At 41.8% G+C, this 24,364-nt stretch overlaps 1 protein-coding gene and 1 long non-coding RNA gene across 2 annotated transcripts; both read right to left on the bottom strand.

The window, feature by feature from the left end:
- Positions 1-1,058: 1,058 nt before the first annotated feature.
- Positions 1,059-8,433, bottom strand: LOC118006610. The gene is made up of 3 exons (XR_004678134.1): positions 8,070-8,433; positions 2,907-3,015; positions 1,059-1,108 (listed from the first exon to the last, which is right to left on the bottom strand). It is a non-coding gene; the product is annotated as an uncharacterized LOC118006610 (long non-coding RNA).
- An 11,916-nt stretch (positions 8,434-20,349) lies between these two features.
- On the bottom strand, positions 20,350-21,767 carry LOC118006635 (heat shock protein beta-3). Its single transcript, XM_034999355.1, has one exon. It carries the CDS (start codon positions 21,540-21,542, stop codon positions 21,090-21,092), a length of 453 nt encoding a protein of 150 aa, XP_034855246.1. The 5' UTR covers positions 21,543-21,767; the 3' UTR covers positions 20,350-21,089.
- Positions 21,768-24,364: the final 2,597 nt, after the last annotated feature.

Below are 24,364 nucleotides of genomic sequence, written 5' to 3'. Positions count from 1 at the left end.
TTTTCCCATGGTAAGTAATTCTTTGCTTTGGCCTGAGACTCAAAAGGCCTCCCTCAGCCACAGGAGAAAGTGTAGATCAGAAATAAACCAGCTCATACAAGGCAGGCTTGGCTTATCATCATCTGGTGGTTCACAAAACCTTAAAGCTTGAACTTGAGTTAAGCTGATCCCGGATTGCCAGCAACCCCTCAGAAGCAAACATTTTTGAAGATGATTTCAGAAGTCTCTGCTTCAAAATACTTCTATAGACTATGTTCAAGTACAACCCCAACATTCAGTGATAGCCAGAACTATGAGGAGACAAGACCATGAATAAGATCCAACAGAAGCAGTAAACAACAAATATACAAGGAACCTAGGTATTGGAATCATTAGACACAGGCTGTACCACAGTGGTTTCCATTTCCTCACAGGCATTTCCGTGCTTGGCTGGTGTAATCTTGACTGGCGCATGAGCTCTCACCTAATCAGTCTCTTGTCCTCTCCTCTCCGGTCATTCCCATCTTCTCCTAAAATTTCCCTCTTTCATTTTACCCTTTCCAGAACCTTCTCTGTCTCTTTTCCCTCAGACATCTTCTCTTCTGTTTTCCAAGGTGCTCAGATTTCCCTGTAATTGTTAAATATGCAGACTCTGGAGACACCTTGCCCGAATTCAAATCCTGGCTCTACAGTTTCCCCAGGGCAAGTTGCTGAACCTCTACGCCTCTATTTCCACATCTATCATGTGCACCTACCTTAGAGCGTTGTTATTAGGGTGAAATTAATTAATACAGGCAAAGTGCTTATAATGGGGCACGGCATTAGACAGTGCTCAGTAACTACTAGCTAAAAAACCCCCAGACCGCTAAGCTTTAGCGGTAGGGTCATAGTCAGGGCACATAACCAGTTGCTTCTCTGTCTGGAGCTTCTGATCTGAGTTTCACTTTATTCTTGGGCTTCTGTCGCGACAATCTCCCCGCCGACACTGGCTCCAGGGACCTGCTGCCACTCTAGAGCTATGGCACAAGCTTGGACAAAAACCCACCACCCCACCCCACGCATCACTCACCTCCTTAACACCAGCACCACACGTAGGGGCTCCGAATGTCTTTGTTAACTTACCAAAAGACTGAAAGAGAACAAAAGAGGAAGTATTTGAGACGTCAACCTTTTGGCTTGTGTGGTACAGGTCTCTCTCCCTGCTATAGCTCATAAGCCTCCAGCACCCAGCTTTGGTGCCATTCTGCCGCCTGCCTCAGGACAGAGCAGCTCCCTCCCAGCTTCTAAAGGCAGGGGATGGGAGGTGCTCATGGGCTTTTGTCCCTCACCCTTCACTCTAGCTCCAGCAGCCTCTCAGCATGCAGAAGAAACTGTGTGGTCTACCATGAGAGCCACCATTGGACAGCTCGATTCTTCTGTAACTGAGGCTGAAGAATGTGTCTGATTGGATTCTGGTAGGAGAAGGCAGGTGACAGGACTGTGGAGACTGTCCAGAGGAACAGTGACTTCACGTCAGGTGGGCCTTAGCTCCCCTGGACAAGGAAAAGACCATCCCCACATCAGACCAAATGTTACAAGAGTACCATGCAGGTCTGGGATGTGTTTGTCCTCAGGTGCCCTCCTGCTTTGCTGTGTATCCTGGGCCTGACCTCTGCGGGCTGCATTTCCCTGGCTCGCCTGTCAGCTAATATCCAGCTGGGCTTGGTCACTGAAGGTGCTGGAGGGAGACTATTGAGTGGGAAGAAGAGAAAAATCAGAGTATCCCCCATCCCTATTCAGCTGCTGCTCTTCATTATCCAGCTTTCCCCCAACAGGCCCACCATTACCAAATTCTACGGGTAAAATTGGCCTCTGACTTCCAGCAGCACTGCCTCTTCCTTTTGACCCTCTAGACTTGGAGTAGAAGTGGTTCCTAATCTCTGGGTTGTCTCATTATCCCTTGTTTGTCTTCCTCTTTTCCATTACCTGCATTACAAATCCCCTATTTCAAGTAGTCATCATGGTTTCTGCTTTCCTGGGGGGGACTGGACTGATAACAAATATCTGCTCGATAACGTAACTATGCCCTTTATACAGGAAAGAGTATACACATATGATAACGTGGGCTGACATTAACCAGACATTCCTCTCTTTACCTGATGTGACAGTGTTGTAAGGGAAGAAGCCAAGTTTCATTTCCTCTCTTCCTTGTTTTCAAGCTCATTGTTAAATTTCCTGGCTTTGTACCAATTCTCATCTTCAACCACCTCTTTGAACTTGCTGACTAGAAATTCTCCAGTCATGCAGGGGATCAGTTACCATCCACACACTGGGTTGCCCACATTCCGTCTCCCATCAATATTTCTCTTCTACCTCCTTTGGCATCTTTTTGTCAGGGAGCTTCACTTCTTACAGTTTCAGCTCTCAGGTATGTATAAAATCTCAGATTCATACCTCCAGCCATGCTTGTCCTCTAGGCAGGCCCTTTGGAAAGGGTGAGAACATGTGTCCCTATGCCCTGCCCATCCGTGGCCCAGCCAAGATATAGAGGATTAAGCTATCTTTTTGTTCTCCCATCTCCTCATGTTTACAGTGTCCATTCCCCCATACTGAAACCCTTGAAATCTTTGGACTTCATACGCTGAGCAATACAAAATTGTCCTTGAGCAGGAGCATGGTAAGATTAATCTTGCCTTTTCTTTTTTTTTTAAGATTTTATTTATTTATTTGACAGAGAGAGAGAGAGAGTGAGAGCAGGAACACAAGCAGGGGGAGTGGGAGAGGGAGAAGCAGGCTTCCGGCTGAGCAGAGAGCCCAATGCGGGACAGACGCTTAACAACTGAGCCACCCAGGCGCCCCTGCCTTTTCTTTTTTATCTCCACCTCCAACCTCCTGTGCTTGGCTTTTCAACCCTACCCCCCTACCCCCATTAAACCAGCCCCACCTACCTTTCAGCTCAAGTTACAGTCTCCAGAGTCCAAACCTTCATTGTATTCAGGCTGGTCTCCTCACTGAGTCCCTTCACAAGGAAGGACCACTGCAACCCCCTCTCTTGGCCTGAAAAATCACAAAGCAGAGTGATGTGAGAGAATGAAGTCCGAAGTCAGACTGCCAGTGTTCAAACCCAAGTTCTATCTCTTACAGACCTTGGACAGATTGCCACTGTCTATGCTTTGGTATCCTCAGCGGGGGGAAATAATAATACCTCTATCACAGGGCTGTTGTAAGGAGTAAGTGTCTTAATATGTGTAAAGTAGTTAAAACATTCCTGGCAGGTCACATGTGATCGGAAAACCAGGTGGCAAGGAACTGTGTCACCTATTTCTTAGCCATAGCTTGGCTGTGTCACCATGTAGTCATCAAGCAGAGATATGACTTTCGAATTTAACCAGTATTTTATGTTTTATTCCAATTGCACAGAACTACAAACTGCTGTTAAGTCTTAGAAAAAAAATTCTCTGCTTAGGATTCCTTTTCCTCCCTCCCCCTCATCCAAATTCGATCTCATTCTTTAAGAGCCAGCCTAAGTCCCACTTCTGTGAAACTCTTTCCTATCACTTCAGCCTACACCAAATTCTCATTTCTGGAAATATTTGTATGGTAGGTTCACACCATACAAATAAGCACTGAATTGTTTTTGTGAGTCAGTATGTTCTATTGGGATCTCCAGGGGGTCCCGTCCGTCGATAAATAACTCCCCATTCTCAACCTGAGTTCTCAAGAAATGAAGAACTATACACCAAGTGGTTGGCAGGTGGAGCCCAAATTATCACCTTTACTGTTGACTGAGCTGAATTGTAGGATATACTTTTGAGTGAGAGTCAAATGGGCTTCTAACTGCATGGGAAAATGTGTCTCTTCCTCATGTGGTTGCCCCCAAAGTCACTCCACTCCAGGGAAATCATTCCACTTCTCCCAGGGAGAACAAGAATGTGAGTGCCAGGGGTGTGTTTAAGGAAAAGTCCTCCTCCTACAAACCAAGAAGTGGGATAAATCACCCCCTATCACCAATCCCGCAAGATCTTCTCATGCAGACTATAAACTCTTTGAGGTCAGGACCTGTATCTTAAGCCTCTCATGCATTCTCTATAATACTGAAAAGGATGGGCACATAAAAGCTATTCACTAATAGTAAGTCCAGGCTGTGTTCTAATCACCTTTCATATTTGAGCTTAATCAATTCTTGTAACAACCGTATGAAGCAGCTGGTATTAACACTGATGTTTCATAGATGAGCAAACTGAGGCATAGAGTTCACATGGTCAATAAATGGTAAAGCTGGGATTTAGACCAATTGGGCTTCAGCATTCATGCTTTTTTAAAAAAAAAAAAAGATTTTATTTATTTGAGAGAGAGAGAAAGCGAGAGACAGAGCACTAGTGGAGGGGAAAGGGAAGGAGAAGGAAAAGGAGACTCCTCGCTGAGCAGGGAGCTCAAAGCGGGGCTCGATCCCAGGACTCTGGGATCATGACCCAAGCCAAAGGCATATGTCCAACTGGCTGAGCCACCCAGGCACCCCAGAATTCATGCTTTTGATCACTATCTGATACTGCTCTGATTGAATTTCAAGAGCAATAGTGTTGGTAGAAATGGAGATTGTGAGAGATCAGAGCTGGATGGGAACAACTCTGATCATGTCAAGTTAAGAGAAGTTCTGTGACTAACATCTAATACTTAGAATCATTGGAGAAGGCTCTATAGCACATTTATTTTTTTCTAAACTATTCGAAATCCTGTGAAATAATCAAATTATATACTACTATATGAACTTGGAAAGAACTCTGTTAATGCATCCCACTGAACTACTGAAATAATTTCTTTGTGTAATACTTAATCATAAGCAGGAAAATGAATCAAAGTGGCTCACACTCGATTGAACAACAAAATAGTTTCTGGCTCAATAATTTTGTGGCTCATATAATTAAACTACAATTTGTATTATAACAGACAAAGAAGTTTTTCTTTATTGCTGTACAGGAAGATGTGAAAGTTAAGGTCCTGTCCCAATATTAATTATATTTCATCTTATAGCTTTACATTTTATTTCTGTGATCAATTTCAGTCTGAATCCTAGAAAGTAAAAAATATAAATAAAAAAATGGTCTTCATGTGTTTTGCCTGTTTACCACTAGAGGACACTATCTAGTCTTGTCTGCCTAAGAGTTCTGCTTTGTTTCCCGTGTTTATTCGGGAGAGAGGAGGCATGAAAGGAACAGAATGAACATTCTGTCGCAGGTTTATTATCATGAAGTCATGTAAAGTAGAAATGAATTTCAAAGCAAACCTGCTGATACACTTTGTCTGGTGGCGACCACTGTTGATTCAGTGCCAACTACAGGTCACAGCACTACCCTTATTTCAGAGGTAAGGAAACTGAAGCTCTGGAAAGTCATAAACCTTCCCCACAGTCACACAATTGCACAACAGGACTTAATTCAAGCTGTTAATCCAGATCAGGATGGAATAAAAAAAGAAAGAAAATTTCCATAATGCCACTCACTGATTTCCTGACCCAAGAAGAGGCCCAGGGGAGTTTATTCCTCCTAATAGAGCATCTGGCAGTTCAGTTTGATGATGGGAGGTTATAAGGAGTGTAAGATAAATACCAGCAACAACTCTAAATGTCATTTACAGCTAAATAGAGTCCACCAAAACAGCCAGCTAGATAGCTTTGCTTTAAATTGCACTTAATCTAATTTGTCCCCACCCTGTTGGCTTAAATGTAGTGTGATAATTGAAGGGTCCAGGTATTACAACATGGTTTATTTCATAAAGGAACTGTGTTTCTGCCTTAGGATGACCGTCATCCACTACTTTTTCTTGGGGATCATCATGTAAGTGTATATGCCTGGGAAAGGGGCCACTTTTACATGTATAATCGATGGACCTTTATAGTGTTATTTCTGGCATGAAATTGTGCTGTAATTCATTTTTCCATAAGCATAACTATATTTGGCAGTGATGTGCATTAAATTTATCCCATATACGAAATAATGACTTGGTTGAAATTGATCAGGCATGCACTTTATGCCATCAGGGTTAGTAAATATCCGTTCTGGTATTGTCCTGAATCTAAACCTATGCACTAAGATCATAATGAGTTTAGGATTATTCATTATAATGCCCATATATTTCCTGGTCTAGGGGTTATTTAATATGCTGCTTATATTATTTTCATATGAGGAAGTGGAAAATAAAATTTCGGTCCCAGCTGTACCAATTATATATAGAAAAGGGGCATCTAGATTCATCTGTATGAAACACATCCCCAAGATGAAACCATTTAAATCTTCATCTTCAAGGATAGGAATAAAGAGCACATACTATCCAACAGTGAGATTCAGGATCAAGACTTCTGCTTGTTCTGTAACCTTAGCCTACCAAGCCATTTCTATATTAAGTCTGTGAAATGTAAAGTCATAGAGCTAAAAAAAAATCTGGAAAAAAAAGTACAAGGAAACTTGGAAACTATATATTTCACACATATTTCTAACACTCATTTCAATTGAGTTAGACATCAGGCAACTTTCAATCTAGAAATGTCTTGGACCAGGATTAGATTTGTAATTCCCCTTCTCCTCTGGAATCTTGTAACCACTGTCTTCCCCATATGAGCCTATTAACGTAGATTTGTGTTTGTTTGTTTAAGATTTATTTATTTGAGAGAGAGATAGAGTGAGCATAAGCAGGAGGGGCAGAGGGAGAGAATCTCCAGCAGACTCTGTGCTCAGCGTGGAGCCAGACATGGGGCTTGATCTCCAAGACCCTGAGATCATGACCTGAGCAGAAATCAAGAGTCAGACACTTAACTAACTGAGCCACCCAGGCGCCCCATAGATTTGCTTTTTAAATTACTCCTTATTCCAATGATAAATAAGCTAATTAATTCCATTAACTGAAAGCCTCTGAAAGAGAGCAACAGCATCCGAGGATTTTTACATCTGCCTCTAGCAGAGCAGCTCTATCACAGTGTGGGTGGAAGAAGTGGACCCTGACATGTGCAGGAGACAGACCCAACTACAGTCTATTTTGTTTCCTGGCTTTCCAAGGCCTTGGGCCTCTCTCTTGAGCCTGCAATGTATTCTTCCTTATTCAAGGCAACAGCAGTTGTGTTTGACAGAAGCAAGATCCAAGTCATAGCAAATCAGGTGACTTGAAGCTCCAGGATGTGTGTCAGGATTTCCCATGACGCTGCAGGCAAGCTGGTCATCTGAGGAGGGACCTGGAGGATCCACTTTGCTGTTGGCAGAGGCTTCAGGTTCTCACTACTGGGCTGCTCCGTAAAGTTGCTCATGACATGGCAATAAGTTCTGTGTCAAAATCCCCTTTTCCATAGAAAGTGGACTTTCTTAATGTTTTAGCCCAATGCTATAACTTTTCAGTCACAGCTATTAGAATAGTTACAGTAATATTACTGACAGCTGTTAAAACAATGACTCCAGGGCGCCTGGGTGGCTCAGTCGTTAAAGTGTCTGCCTTCGGCTCAGGTCATGATCCCAGAGTCCCGGGATCGAGCCCTGCATCAGACTCTGCTCAGCGGGAAGCCTGCTTCTCCCTCTCCCACTCCCCCTGGTTGTGTTCCCTCTCTCACTGTGTCTCTGTCAAATGAATAAAATCTTTTAAAAAGAAAAAAAAACAAAAACAATGACTTCCTATCATCAAGATTCAGTGATTTTGTTTCAAACCTCTATTTTCATATCCACTGAATGACTGTCTTCTCTCCCTCTTCCCATTCCAACTCCTGCAGCAGAATGGGGGTGTGAGAGTGTGGCCTGGTTCACCCCCACCTACCAGTGTCTCCCCATCACATACCTTGCTGGTAATGGCCAGGGAGGAGGGACAAAGAAGGGAGAAGTGCCCTAGTGGGACCAGTACATTGTCCTTGTGCTCAGATTGGACAGATGGAGACTGACGATGTCATCTGACAAGTGATTTGCTCCCAAGCAGCAACTCAAGGTGCTAGGGAGCCCTCATGAGAGAGATTCATTCTCAATTTCAGGCCCAGCTCCTGAGCTGGCAGCCTGGTGTCCTATTCCTCTGATATGTACCCCTCTTCACCCAATGCTGTGTTTTCCCAGATAAAACCGAAGCTCTAAATATGATCTACTCACCACAGCCAACTCCTAGGTCTTCAGGCTTACGTAGGATCCATCTTCCAAATCTCTCAGACCTTGAATGGGGGCAGTCTTGCCCCTGCTACACCTGGCAGTCCCCCTCTATGCCATCTCTTCCAATGTACTTTTCCTCTATCCTGGTAGCACAGGGGCTGGACAGTGAGCCTAGAACCTCATAACTGTCCCAATAGGGACTAGCACATCAGATACCCACAAACTTATCAGCAGTCCTCTCGACAGCTCCCTCCCTTGACTTTGAGGAGGAGAGGCAACCCAGCCCCACCCCTAACCTTGTTGGAGGAATAAATAGTTCTACATGAGTAGTGTACTTCTACAAAAGGCAACGACCTTCTCCCTTTCAACCTCATCTTCTATTAGGGTATGAGGTGGTAGTGCTGGTTCTGCTTCCTGGTTTCTCTTAGCAGGCACTGTTGAGGGATGGATGGCCCCAATAGCTGTCATCCTAGGAATTTAGAATGTGGGGTCTTTAGCCCATTTGATCCTCAGCTATGAGCTTTAGGTTGGTGTTAGTCACCAATACTCAGCAGCTATCACCCATGTTTAACATTAATCATCTTTCTCCAACGGCACTCTGATCCTTCACTGCCTATCTTGGATGGCAATTCCTCCCTGGAGGGTTACCAACTCCCCTGGAATGAGGGACCCGATTCAGTACAAAACCATGATACTCCTTGGCAAAACAGGAAGTTTGGTCACCCTGCCTCCCAATTTCCATGACTCCAACCAGAACCTGTAAGTAATTCTGTTCCTTCCCTATCTTCATTGCTCCTGCTCTGTTCACCAATTATGCTGTTCTTCTACATCTAACAGACCTTGTATCTGTGCCCCTGTTCTCATTCTGCAACTACCTAAACTTCTGTTAGTCATTCCAAACCTTGGTTTCTCATTGGAATCACCAGGACAATTTATTTTTTATTTTTAATTTTTTTAAGGATTTTATTTATTTATTTGAGAGAGAGAGAATGAGAGACAGAGAGCACGAGAGGGAAGAGGGCAGAGGGAGAAGCAAACCCCCCGCTGAGCAGGGAGACCGATGTGGGACTCGATCCCGAGACTCCAGGATCATGACCTGAGCCGAAGGCAGTCGCTTAACCAACTGAGCCACCCAGGCGCCCCTCACCAGGACAATTTAGAAACTCCTGATATCCGGATCCCTTCTCCAGAGATGATTTAAATGGTCTGGGTTTGGCCCTGGAAAAGTACCAGGTGATTATCCTGTGCACTGTCCCACCTGAACTACTACTACTGATCTAAACAACCTTCTTAGTTCATAAGTCGTCCTCCTCTCATCCATCCTTGACACTGCAGCGAGAGTTATCTTGCTAAAACACAAAGCTGATAATGTCACGGCCCTGGTTAAAACTCCCCTGTGGGGAGTGGGTCCCCACTGCCTCTGGTAAAGCTCAAACTCCTCAGCATGAGAGAAGGGGAGCAGTGCATGGGAGACACATCTGGGGAGGGAGGCAGGGGCACAATCATGCAGGACCTTGAACCCTTGGGCTAAACTACTTGCACTGCCCCACATCCACCATGCTCTATGGCAACACCATCTATTGCTCATTTAAAAACTACTTCCTGAGCACCTAATTAAAAATATCTGGGGACCACCACAGAGAGAATAGAGACAGGAGGACAAGCACAGTGCATGCCATATTGATGAGCAGTGAGGAGGGAGGAAATGAAGACTAGGACTTGTTAAAAACATATCTTTCTACACAGTTATTTGTTTTCTTTTAGAATGTCTATTCTGGAAGGAACAGTATACCTCTTTTCCTGGTGTTATATTTACAGCATAGCATTGGAATAACGTTTGAAGAAAATAATAGCAGGAATAGAGCAGTTAAAAATAATTACTTGCCTGAAAGTAGTTCTCCCTTGTCCCTCAAAGAGGGTGTTATCATCCGCTGGAAAATTACCAGGTCAGCCTATATTTAGTCTAGCTCCTTGGGATATCTATAATTTTGTTAAGTTAACAAACATTAATGAAGTGTCTGAATGATAGAGTTCCATTTAAAATTCTACGCAGTGCTGTCCTGTTTTCAGTGTTTTATTTTCATGTGCTGTGTGGGTATTTAGCATCCTTGGGGTATTTAGCATCCTTGGTTCCAGAGCATTAAATGCTGAGAGGCACCCCGGCATAGTTTGAGAACCATTTCCAAATTTGCCCCATCATAAACATCTCAGGAGACAGCAACTAGTTACAGATTCAAGGGCTCCCCATCCTCTACCTGATTCAGAATCTCTATTGGAGGGACCTGGAAATCTATATATTTTTTAAAAAGCCCCAGGTGATTCTTAAAACCAGACAAATTTAGAAAACAATGACTAGGCTCTGGATCCCTTTTCCTTCATTGTCCCTGTGACCCCAATTGCTTTTGGTCAGCCAGAATTTGGTTACAGTCTGAGGTCACCTGAGGAGCCCCTGCCTGGGTCTCTGCAATGCCAGTGAATAAGGATAAAAGAAATTTATGTCAGTAAATGGGATTGACAAGTAAGAGAGACAAAGAAATATGCTTAGTCTGCCATCTTAACTAGAAATGTTCCAGATGGGAATATTGTCTCCAAAAGCTTGTGTTCCTTAAATGACTTTTTATTCATTGTACTAAAAAGATTATTTTACAGTTCATTTCTTATCATGACAAAGCTTTATATCTTGCCATAGGTGCACTTTTGAAAATATTTTGCTCTTGCATACTAATTCACAGAGCAATGTGAAGTTTTTTAAGTGTTGGCTTCAGTGAGCAAAAAAATAGACTTGTAGAATTTTAGAAATAACCAAGTAGACCTTAGCATTGGACAGTGATATTGATTCACTGATGAAGCTTTTTATTTTTTTAATTGTACCTGTTAGTTTCTTTATAAAAGGCAAAGTCAGGATGTGTCTAATTAATGTATGTAGAAAACGTGTCCATGGGAATGTTCTCAAAGATACTTGTAATACATAAAATAATGGCTCTTATTTACTGATACCAGGCATTGGGTAAGTACCTCACATTTTATAGGGTGACCAACCATCTCAGTCTGCTCAGAATGCCCCAATCTTAGCACTCAAAATCCTGTAACACAAGGACTTCTCAGGCCTGGGTAAATCAGGCTTGTTGGTCACCCTACATCTTCATCTCACTCTTCAAAACAACCATATGTGATAGAGACTATAATTATCCCCATTTTACAGATGGGGAAACTGAGGCATAAGGGTGTTATGCAAACTGACCCAAATCACCAGACTAGAAAGTTGCAGAGTTGGTACTCATACCCCTGTTTTCTACATTTATTTGCTCTCAGAGTCTACTTTGCTTATTACTCTGTTTTTTGCCAGGAAGCTACAATCCTTAGAGGTTCAGTTATTTCCTCCTCATCCCAGGGATAAAGTTTATTTATCGATTTAGCACCAAAATAGCCTATTTAGAATTAAAAATCAGTTTCACAAGAAATTAATTGTATCCCATTCAACAGCAACAGAGAATTAAAGCCAAAGCCACACTGAATTCTCTAAGACTTTGAAGATTTTATTTATTTATTTGACAGAGAGAGACACAGTGAGAGAGAGAACACAAGCAGGGGGGAGTGGGAGAGGGAGAAGCAGGCTTCCCGAAGAGCAGGGAGCCCGATGGAGGGCTCGATCCCAGGACCCATGGGATCATGACCTGAGCTGAAGGCAGACGCTTAACAACTGAGCCACCCAGGCGCCCCAAGTTCTCTAAGACTTTGAATGTTGCTTGGAAAACTGGGTTTAGGGAGAAAAAACAAGGGCACGGGGAAATTCCACCCTCTGGAAGGGCAGTGTTTCAGGAGAATGGTATGTGCCTGACAGCTGCTTTGAGGAGCACAGCAACCCCAGTGTAGCATTTCACAGAGGAAAGTGATGGTGGCTGTCTCATCCAGTCAAGTCCACCAGGGGAGGGGAAGAAAGGTGATATGCTTTCCTGGCCTGCGATTCAGCCAAGACAGCTCATTTGATTTTCCTCACTAATAACTCTCTGAGCTTAAGTGAAGTTCTGGGCTGCAACTACAGTTCAAATTGGAAAATAACTTGCAGTGCACTGAAATTTAGATTTTTAGGAAGTCATTTGTGCTTATTGCATTGTATAGAATCATAACCTCTTGAGATTTTTGGTCCTGAAAGTTCTGATTTCTTTGGAATAACTAAAGAGAGATGGGATATGTTCATCAAATGAGTAAAACACTTGATTTCTGCCAGTATTGTAACATCCTATGTAGGTGCAGCTAGGACTTTATTTCAAGACACTGTGCTGACTTGAATATATAATAATAAATGTTACATTTATAGAATATTTACTCTATTTCTTTCCTAATTATAAAATAATTTGTCTTCTGTATTTCTACAGTGAAATATAAAGACTCTAAAATCCCAAATATATAATCACTTGTGATATTTTTAGATTACCTTTGATTCTTCCTCCCCTACATATAATAAGTTATGGCATTTCCATATTATGGAGTGCAACACTGCCATTAAAATCATGTCCTAAACAAAAACATATTGACATGGAAATATACCCACTGAAATTAAAGGTGGAAATTTTGTACGACTTTTGTAACTTGCTTTCCCTCCTTAATTTTAGTGAGCATTTTTCCACTCCATTTAATATTTTTCTAGAAGATGATATTTAATGGCAGTACAGGATTTTATAATATGGATAGACTTTAGTTTGCTTAACAAATGTCTTATATTTTCAATACTTCAAATTAAAGAATGCGTCACAAATTTTTGTGCAAAGTTTTTACTGTATCATTAAAGTAGATTCTTTAATTCTTGCTCTTTCACTTCTAAAATTATATCAAGAGCCTTAAAACTACCAACAGAAAGATTGTGCTAAATTTATGGTACAGACCAGCAGCCAATAGTTTTGTTTTGTTTTGTTTTTACCATACTCAGCAACACAGAAAATCATGCTTTTTGGTCTCAAACACAAATGAGACAAAATCCAAAAAATTGCAAATATTTTTTAATTCGTAAAAGTTTCTTTATGTTTTCCTGGTTTGTTGTTGTTGTCGTTGTCTTCTTGTTTGTTTGTTTAAAAGGGGTCTTTCTCATGCCAAAAGAAGGATACATTGGTGGATACATCATTCAGAGTCCCAGAGGGAAACAAAAGGCATGCTCAGCTTGGATTTTTAAAAAATGTATAATAAAGTGATGATTTACAGAGATGTGGGCAGAGCTGAGGAAACAACAAAAATGCTGAGGCACTATGGTATTATGATTATTATGATTTCTAATAAGAAATACATATTTGGTCTTCATCCCATTTTCTGGCACAGAGCTCCTAAGACCCTTGGAGTTTTCTAAACGTCAAGTGCTTCAGAGGTGCCTTTTGTTATGTTAATGTAACTTTTGGAAAGTCTAACTAATCTAAGGTTGGGGGCTTGTTGCCAGGACAGCCAACCATGTGATTAGAGGGTTGGAACTTTCAATCCCACCCAGGAACCTCCAAAGGAGAGGAGAGCAGCTGGAGATTGAATTCAGTCACCCATGGCCAATGATTTAATCAAGCATGCCTATGTAATGAAGCATCGTAAAAACCCAAAAGGGGTGATTCAGAGAGTGTCTGGGTTAGTGAACACCTGGAGATTTGGGGAGAATGGTGCACTGGGGAGGTCGTGGAGGCTCCACACCCTTTCCCCATATCTTGCCCTACGCATCTCTTCCATCTGGCTCTTCCTGAGTTATATCCTTTTATAATAAACCGGTCATCAACTAAGTAGAGTGTTTCTCTGAGTTCTATGAGCCCCTCTAGCAAATTAACTGAACCCACGGAGTGGGTCTTTGGAACCTCCAATCTGTAGCCAGTGGGTCAGAAGTATGGGTGATAGCTTGGGTTTGTGCCTGGTGTCTGAAATGGGGGGAGGAGGGCAGTCTTGTAGGACTGAACCCTTGACCTTTGGGATCTGATGTTCTCTCTGGGTAGAATTGAGTTGAATTGTAGGACATCCAGCTGGTGTCACAGAGTTGCTTGGTGGTACCAGAAAAAAAAAAAACCCACACGTTAAAACTGGTGCACAGTTGTAGGCACCCAGAGACCAGGAACAGTGGGAAGCCATTACCCTGCTGAGCCGGAAGGAATAAGGGAAAGGAAATAGAACTACTTTCCAGGGTAGGCTAGAGCCCCAGTGGGGAGAGGGTTTGCCTCATCACAGCTGTACATCAGAGCAGTCCCTGACAGCACCTGGAACCAAAGCAGCAAGTCAGAGAAAACTACCCCAATATCTTTTTCATTCTACATGCTGCTCTCTTGCTGGCACCTTCCATTCGGTGAATCCAACCGAAAACCAGAGCGCGGTCCCCTGGGGCACAGAACAGGGCTGAGGTGAAATAACTGTTCATCCACAATTTTATACCTTCCTAAATATTATCCAAGAATGAAGCAGTGTAAAGACTGAGAATTTTCCACTTATAGACCCTTGCAGAAAAATGAGTTGCCTTAGGAAGAGACAGAAATCCAGAAGGAAAACTATGGAAAATAAGAAAGAGGAGCACACAAATGCATAAAAAAAAAAATTTTAGTAGTGGGATTTTAACAATCAATAGTTAAAGGTAAAAAAAATTAACATGGCAGCAAGATGGGGAGGAGGATTCAATGGGTAGTAAGGTACTCCAAATGCTCAGAAGAGTAGAAATGTTAAAGAATTTTAAATGTCTACATTTTTATGCTTTTATTAGTTTCCTTCAAACATGTATATTAACCTATACATTTTCTAACAGTGTTTACATTTTAACACCTTAAAGATCAAGATAAAAAAACAGGAGGTAAGCTTAGAAAACTTGTTAGTCCAAAGACAGAAAAGGGAAAAAAGCAAAGGGAAACCATGATAAATAAAGACACACAGTAAGAAATACATCTAAATATTTCATGCAATAAGTAATGGAGTTAAATTTATCTATTAAAAGTCAGATTATCAGACTATATTTTTTAAATCAAGCTACATGATACTGCTTCTAAGAAACAAACTTAAGACATAGCTACATTGACTATATAAGAAAAAAAAGGTGTCACAGTGTAAAACAAAAAAAATGGTATTATCAGACAAAACAACTTAATGCAAAACAACTTAATGCATTACATGGAGATAGAGTGGGCCTACATAATAATATAAGACATAATTCAACTGAAATAAACTATAAATGTATAATCACATAAAAACATAACCTGGAAATATACAAAGGAAAAAAATGGAAGATAATTTTTTTTTAATTTTCAACTGTCCTTTCATACGGAAAGATTTTTTTTCTTTTTTTTGAGAGAGAGAGGATGAGAAAGAAAGAGAGAGCACATGAGAGAGGGGAGGGTCAGAGGGAGAAGCAGACTCCCCGCTGAGTAGGGACCCCCCCCCCCCGATGTGGGACTCGATCCTGGGACTCCAGGGTCATGACCTGAGCCGAAGGCAGTCGCTTAACCAACTGAGCCACGCAGGCACCCCCATAGGGAAAGACTTTTGAATGCCAATCTTTATGTTTCTAGTTGCCATAAATAAAAAAAGGAAGAATATTTGAACCAAAAAAATAGCAAAATTAATTATATATATGCATATATATATATACTCCAAATAGAAAATATACATGTAAATTATTTTCACATATATATGGTACATTTTTAAAAAATAACTATGCACCAGGTCATGAAGAAAATCTCAACAAATTACAAAGAATGGGATCATATAGACCATTTTATTTACTACAGTAGATTTCATTATATTTGTCCTTGAAGTTAGAAGACATTAATAAACAGGATTTTATATTACATATATACATGCATGCTCTTGTGTGTTAAACAATGCTGAGGAAATGTAGAAGAAAACATTTACTTAGGATCATTTATTTTTCAAGTTTAAAATACTGTCTCACATTTTGGGGAGGACATCTGAATTGTTAAGACAAAGAGTTATTTTCAAAATGTAATATGTGAGCTGTAATTGGCATACCAAACCAACATTTTTATTCTTTCCAACTAATTATTTGAGAATCTCTGAAGAGAACAGTGGTGACTAGTGAAAAAGATTTTTGTTAAGCTTGAGGAAATGATACAAGGTGTTTTTTTCCCCTGAGGTTGTATGCCATTTGTGTTTTTTAAAATCACTTTTTGTATGTGCTAAGGACCACTAACAGCAATTTTCAGACAATCACAAGGAGGTGAGAAGTAAGGCGAGAGCATGTTCCAGATCCCAGTGCAGTTTGGACTCAGAGAGGTCAATGGGAACTAAAGTCTTCAATTGATATAGGAAAGACATTAAGGTTCAAAACTGATGGCCAAGAAATAATGCTTGAGACGCCTTTGTTGCAGAAAGGTGGTTTTATTAAAGAACGGGGATAGAACCTGTGGGCAGGAAGAGCTGCACTGGGGTCATGACGAGTGGCCCATTATATACTTTCAAGTTGGGAGGGGGTTAGGGATAACCTAAGTCTCTAAGGAATTTTGGAGGCAAGGTTTCCAGGACCTTAGGGGGCTTGCTGTTGTCAGGAAAAGGTCATTTATTACCATCTAATAAAACCTGAGTCATGAAACCCTTCAGATGTATACCAGTGGATCATATGTTTGGGGAATGGTTGCCGATGTGTATCTTGGGGAATAGAGAAAAAGGAAGTTTCCAAAGGAATTTTTATTATGTCAAAGTAGATATAGGATTCTGATTCTGGAGGGTCAGGCTAAGATTACCTTTTGCCCTTAGCGAAGTATTAACATCGAGGCAGCTGAGCTCCTAGAGGAATGTCACTCTCCCTGTTTCAAGGGCTTGTCAAGGGGCTCTAAGTAGTAAGGAAATTTATAATTTTTCTTCTGCCTTTGTTTTCCACATCACAATGACTTCTGGGCTTCCAGGATAAGAATTAGGCAACTTAAAACAAAAACAAATCTTTGATCCACAATCTACAGGAAAAGAAAAATCCTGGAGAAGTTTAAGAGAACTGACTTTGCACTTAAGCTAGTAAAAAATTAGATAAAAATATAAGGTGATATTAGAGCCCATAAAATTTGAAGGCAGTCTGGAGTACATAGGCGATAATGCTGTAAGACTATGTGATTTGCCTGGCTCCCCCTTCCCGCAGGTCTGAATTTGGGGTTGTGGTGGATACAAACCCTGTGTGCCTTTCCATCTGCCTTCTTTTTTCTGGGGTACCACCTGCCTTGCAGACCATGCTGCTGCCATCAGAGCCACTGCCAAGTCTCCTAAGGTGGCTGGAGGCCAAGTTGAAACCCTGAGCCTGTGTTTCTCACCCTGAGTGAGCCCTAACCATGCTGAGTCTCCTTTTGCTGTCAGCATGGATGAAATGTCACACCGTGGGGTATGGGGTATGGTTTTCTGAGCAACCACTAAGGGTTTGGATGATACACCCCAGAAGTGCAGGAGAGTCTATTCCCTGTGAGCTAAACCTTGACTGAGCAGAAAGAGGAAATAGTAGGGACCAGGCAAACAAATTCCCTCTTTTTTTCTTCCCTGTGGATCGCTTTAAGATTTTATTTCTTCCCAAAGATCTTCTGGAGAAGTTCCAGGTGCTAAGCCAACATCCTTGCCAAGAGCCTGCTGAGTTTCTTCATGGCTCATTGTGAAGTGGTGGCCAGCATGGTAACACATCACCTCACTTTGCTTCCCGTTTTTTTTTCTCGCCTCTTTTCCCCTATCTTCTCACTTTTACCATTCTGGGATTGCACTTCCCAAATAAAGTGTCAGCACTCCAATCCTTATTTCAGGCTGTATTCTGTAGGAAAGTTTTTCTGAAAGAGCTGAAACAACAGTGCTCACTTTACAGGAGTGCTGGGTATTTTCCCCTTGCCCCCAGGAGTAGTCACTCTCCACTTTTTTCCCACCCTGCCCCCTGCTCCAGGAGGCTGTGGAACTCTATCAAGAGGACACCCACACCTCCAGCTGCCACTTAAGTCCCACCAGTGGGGTGCCCTGGTAGGAGATTAGAGGGATAAACCATTTATTCTCCTGGCTCCAGGGAGAGGTCACCTGGGGCTGTTTGTATCATCAAAAGAAAGTCACAGCTGGTGGTCTCCTCCATCTGACTTTCTTGATTTCTGAGACCTGCTTCCTCCTCTCATCTCTTTGGACCTACAGAACAGAACAGCTCCACACCGCTACTCTCAGCTTATACACCATCCCTTGAAGCTCTTCTTCACCCTGCCCACTCCTTTGGAATGTATCTCTTCATAAATAAATTATTCCAATTTGAATTATTCTAATTTTGACATTGCTATCTGTTTCCTTTTGGGACCAGTAGTGAAAAGGAATGGTTAAATTATAATACGTTTTATCTGTGTTGGAGTAGTGCGTAGCCATTACAAATCAGTTTATGTTTGGTAGTAAAAGCAAGTGATGCACTTTAAAAAAAAAAAACAAAAAACATTCAAGAAGTCAAGCAGAGTTCTAGAGGGAATCAGAATTCCATCACCTGAAAGGGACTCTAATGAAGGGACCTTTGATGGGAAAGCAGACAGAGTAAAAGGAATCAATATAGGATGGTGAAGACCGGGGACAAGAAAGGGCAGAAAACATGATCACGCCAACTGCTGACGGGGCAAAAGGAAGAAACACAGCATTAGAACACCCGAGCCCAGTCGAGTGGGAGGCCTGGAGGAATGGCCGCTTCTCCAGAGATGTAGTCATGTAAGGACACAGACCTGCCGGGACCTAGTCCTTTCTCCCTGACCTTTCTCCCCTCCTGCCCACCAGTCTTCTCTCTCCAATCTCTGGTCTCCAGTCAACACTCCCATTGTCTGAACCCAGTTGGAAACTAAAGTGATGAAGGCCCGTGGGGGTCAGCCTGCTTGGGTTCAGAGTGGGGCTGGCAAGGGCAGAAGGACAGGTTTGGGTTGGCATGAAGTGAGGCAGGCAACAGACAGTAACCAGGACGATTGGGTATCAAACCCCATGCAAATATAATCCTAATTTTGTGAAAAGTGATACATGTATTTATGTATAAGGGAAGACTGAACTAGAAATTTAAAGTAGCAACCTCATAGTAATAAAATAATTTTTTTTATTTGTTACAGTGCTTTGTATATTTTCCAAATCAAAAAATGGTTGTGTAATACTTTAAAATATATCTTAGGGAAAAAATGCTAATTAGATGATGTGGTTATTTTAGTGTTCATTTTTAAAGGAAAAGTTTCTATCGGTGGCTCCTCACGGTAAGAATTTTACTTCCTGGAGCACCTGGGTGGCTCAGTCGGTTGAGCGTCTGCCTTTTGCTCTGGTCATGAGGCTGGGGTCATGATCTCAGGGTCTTGGGATCAGCCCCATGTCAGGCTCCCTGCTCAGCAGGGAGTCTGCTTGTCCCCCCACCCCGACCACCCCCCCACTCCCCGGCTCCTACATGTGTGCGTTCTCGTTCTCTCTCTCTCTCAAATAAATAAAATCTTAAAAAAAGAAAAAAAAAGAATTTGACTTCCTGAATTTTTCCAGAAGTAGGATCTCATCTAGAGTAGGGTTAAGGCCAAATGAGAGGGATTTTTTTTTGTTTATTGATTGGCTTCTCAAAGCACTACTTTGTTTTCACACCATCCTGCCAATCATTAAGAAAGAATTATCTAATGTGGGACAAATGGTATCCCAGCTCTAATCATATTAGATGGAATCCCATTAATTATGATCATCTTTGTAATGTAGCAAAGCTGGTCTGTGATATTCACTTTGTCAAACAAAATTTCTTAAGTTGCACAAACCTCAGTGAATAAGCATTAACACATAGTTTCAAAATCCTTTCAATTTAATTACATTGTAAACAAATCTCTCCAATCACATTTGCTTTCAAAACTTCTTTAGAACTAACTGTTTGATTTCTTTTTCTCTTGCTTCGTGTCTCTTGCATTTTCACTCAAATGACAAAGCACTGTGGAGGAGCACAGGGGCGTGGTCAGTGGCCTGCGTCCACCCTGGCTCTTGCACACTCAGCCCCTTCTATTCCCAGGACTGTGCACAGACTCGCCCGCAACACATGTGCTGTGTGGGGTAAAAGTGGCTACTTCCTCCCGAGAAATATTTAGCATGTACAGAATGAGATGGCAAATCTTTGGAATGTCACAGACCAGCTGTAGATGGCAGTATTCCTAAAGCAAATCCTTAACCTCCACCAATGTCTCAGCCCTTCTCGGCCCCTGTGCAAGCTCCAGCCCAGGAACCTCTACTACCTGCCAGGCTATTTAAAGCTAAGGATTATGCAGGGAGCAGATGCGGTGCATTTTGCCATCTTCTGAAATCTAAAATTTTAAGTAGCATCAAAGAACATAGAGTACAACTCTTTGAATTCAGTAATTACACTTTTTAAAGTGGTTTCCTAAACTTAATACAAACTTATATGAATATGAGTCAACACATATCTTTGTAATATTGCATAAATATCCACAGAACATATGCTGTTGTTAAAAATACATTCAAACAGGACTCAGACTTTTAAAAAATGAGGTACAGATTTAGAACATTTTAAAAATAGAATTTACATCTGAAAATTCCAGTATTATGTTTAAGGCAGTAACAGCTGTAATGAATCATAAATATATTTCAGGCCAAATTTCTAAGTGCTGTATTTTAACTTTCAGACTCTATATTTACAAATTCCACTTTAATTAAAATTCGTTGAAAAGCTTGTCAAGTGAAGGGAATCACAACTTTTTTTAGCACTGTAAGAAGTTTTCATAAAATGGATAAGAAATTCATATGGCTCTTTTGCCATCAATTATAACAAATGCAGTTTCTGGGGCATTTTTTGAGTAATGAAGAAATAATTCTGAGTCTTCACTAGTATCCAAGTCATCTCCTAAACTGTCAATGTTTCAGGTATAAGAATAGCATCCCTTTGAGCTATAGGAACATTTAACGATTTTCCTCTCTGAGTAAGAATAACAAACACAACCTCAACATACCCAGAACTGTGTCTCTATTTTTAATCTTCATAAAAATCATTTCAAAGGTGGTTAATACAAACATTCCCGTGGTACCGTTGGCTGAGCTATAATCTTCCTTGCCGTATGAATAAAGATTTCACTGAGTCCCAACCGAATCCTTTACTTCCACCACCAGAATTCCATCGTGACAGAGGATGGCAGACAAATCTTTGGTTTCGATGCCATCTGGCAGTTTATACTGTCGGGTGAAGCTTCTTGAGATAAAACCATGCTCATCCATTCTGGTTCCGTGCTGAGCCTTGATCAGCAGCCAGCCTTCGAAGGTCTGAATGATGATATCTTCAGGGAGGAACTGGACCACATCCAGCAGGATCTGGAAGTGGGATTTGGCTGCTTGGGTCAGCATCTCCGCCTCTGAGTCCACTGGAGGAACCTGGGCCGCCCTGGCTTTTCTCCGGTCCACAGTGGTTGGCCCCGGCAGTGCGTATAAAGCATGATCCAGCCTGCAGTCTTCCAAGCCTCGAGCTTCAAACTCCTCCTCGTAGCGCACTGGAGTCTCAATGAGGTGCCTCAAGATGATTTTTGCCATGGTTGGAGGCAGAACCAGTATCGAATGGCTTCCCTTCAGTCTGTTTGGTCAGAGGCGAACCCTCTCAGTTGCCTACTGACTAGATTATCAGTTGGAACAGCTACTCCTTGTAACCCTGCGCAGACGCAACTACTTAATTAGGCCTGAATCATACCACCACACGCCCACTCTTGTCTTTTCACACACGCTGACAATGAACAGCTATTTATAGGGCATGGTTCGAAGTTGCATTTAGCACACAGCCTGCTCAAGCTGCCCAGGCAAGGATCGTCCTTACATTCTCAGTTATCCTTGGCAAGTGTGTCTGCTTTGCTTGCCTCAAGAGAAAAAGAGAATTAGAATCAGAAACAGCATTTAAAAAAAAATCTCTGGGGGTGCCTGGGTGGCTCAGTCGTTAAGCGTCTGCCTTTGGCTCAGGTCATGATCCCTGGGTCCTGGGATCAAGCCCCGCATCGGGCTCCCTGCTCGGCGGGAAGCCTGCTTCTCCCTCTCCCACTCCCCCTGCTTGTGTTCCCTCTCTCGCTGTGTCTCTCTCTGTCAAATAAATAAATAAAATCTCAAAAAAAAAAAAAAAAATTTTCTGAGTGAGTGTCTGTCCTTGTGAACTGCAGTGATCTAAGGGACTGTGGCTTCTTAGAACAGTCCAGAGATATGCACTCATCTTATAATATGAGCTAAGACTGCATTCATCGTTGTCTCCAAGTGCAAAGCTGGGAGGGATGAAGGTAGCTATGATTGACACAGATACTCAAATCTCAGACATGCAACCAACTCTCAGCCCTCTGTCCTATACATTTTCTTTCTTTTTCATCTTTTCATCATTTGTCCTTAAGGGACATCTGAGCCAAGTCATCTGGGTTTATTACATCTGACTCATCAAAAATGAGATCAGATGACTAAGTTAGATAATGATGTCAAACCTCAGATGGGGGTTGAGGAAGGCATAGAATGGGGAACTTAGCAATGAAAATAAAGCCACAGGGGAGAGAAAAATGTTAAAGCGTTGAACTATTTGATAGTAAAGTCCAAAAAACTAAGGATTAATCTAGTTGTAGCTCTGCTATTAAATTGGCAAAAATAAATGACACATAATTTCTTAACTATCACACCCTTTATATTCAACTTACATTAAAAAAAAAATGAGGCAACTCTCTACCCATTGCTTCAGAAGGATCTCCAAGACATGCTTAGTAAAAAGAAAAGTCCAGAACAGCATATAATATGCTACTATTTATGCTTTTTTTGTAAGTAGGTATTTGCTTATATAAATAGAACCTCTCTGAAAGATATGTGGCTGGGAACAGCAGCTGCCTCCTGTGATGGTGACAGTGATTGGGAGGCAGGGGCTGGAGGGAGACTGGCTTTTCACCATAAACACATTTGTGCTTTTTATTCCTACAGTGTATGTAAGGTACAAATGCACAAGAAGTTTTAAGATATAGAAAACTTCCACTCCACAGAGGTTAGTATTTTCTAGAATGGGTAGACTCAGGAATACTTTTCCTTAAAAATCATAAATCCATTTTCTTAGAATGACAGAAAAATGTCTAAAAAATTAAACGTCGGAAAACAGAAGGGAACGACCTCCCTTAGCTCCTTTTTATTACTCTAAAAACCTCTGCGGACGTTTTGGTATGTACTTAAGAACATGCCTTAATAATGCTGTCCACACTCAGCTTTTTTGACCCGCACTTTACAGGTCGGTGGCCCTGGAGGGGCACATGTACTCTTTTAGATATTTTAATGTCCTCCGACTCATAAAATATTGAGAGCTGTTTTCATCAGTGCTGCTCTGAGGGGTAAGTCAAGAATAGAACTCACTGCCGGTAGCAGGAAATAGATAAGATATTAAGGATTTGGCTTTAAAACACTTGCAACAGTCAAGGCAAAACTGAGAAGGTACAGAGGTTTTTCATCTAACCCCTGCCCCCATATAGGCATGGTATCCCCCATTGTCAACATCCCCATCAGAGAGCTACATTTGTTGCAACTAATGACTCTAAATTGACATACCATGATCACCCCCAGTGTACATTAGGGTTTGCTCTTGGTGGTGTGCATTCTATGGATTTGGAAAAATGTTATAATGGCATGTATCCACTATTATAGTATCATACAGAGTAGCTTCACCGCCATAATAATCTCTGTGCTCTACCTGTTCATCCCTCCCTCCTCTGACCATGCTCTAAAAACTGCTATAAAAATAAAGCCTATTTAAAAAACGAAAACTGAAAACCTAAAAACTAAAACTGTTCTAAAAAAATAAACTCCTTAAAAAAAAATACTGCAAAGATACTGTTAGGGTGGGCAGAGGAAGTGTGTCTAGTAATCTTATAGTTTCTCGCCTCCAGGAACCTCTAAAAGAGGCAAGGAGGACCAGATGTGAGAGGTGTTTCCATATGGGATTGTGTGTGTGAGTTGCTGGGGTTAGAAATGAGCATCCAGGGCGCCTGGGTGGCTCAGTTGGTTAAGTGACTGCCTTCGGCTCAGGTCATGATTCTGGAGTCCCGGGATCGAGTCCCGCATCGGGCTCCCTGCTCGGCAGGGAGTTTGCTTCTCCCTCTGACCCTCCCCCCTCTCCTGCTCTCTCTCTCTCATTCTCTCTCTCAAATAAATAAATAAAATCTTAAAAAAAAAAAAAAAAAGAAATGAGCATCCACTTTTCTGATCAACACCCAAGACTTCTCTCAATGTTTTCCCAAAACTGCCCTTTGACCTTGCCCACCCCTGAACTGCCCTCCTCCTCCTCATCAACTACCTCGACCCTTTCTCCCTTTGGAGAATCTACCAGGCTTCCAAACTGGTCTTTCTGCCCCACCACT

The sequence above is a fragment of the Mirounga leonina genome, unplaced genomic scaffold (assembly GCF_011800145.1).
Source record: "Mirounga leonina isolate KUSES-001 unplaced genomic scaffold, KU_Mleo_1.0 Mir_98, whole genome shotgun sequence".
Taxonomy (NCBI): Eukaryota; Metazoa; Chordata; class Mammalia; order Carnivora; family Phocidae; genus Mirounga; species Mirounga leonina.
The sequence above is the reverse complement of the archived record's forward strand: the minus strand, read 5'-3'. Positions and strand labels throughout refer to the sequence as shown.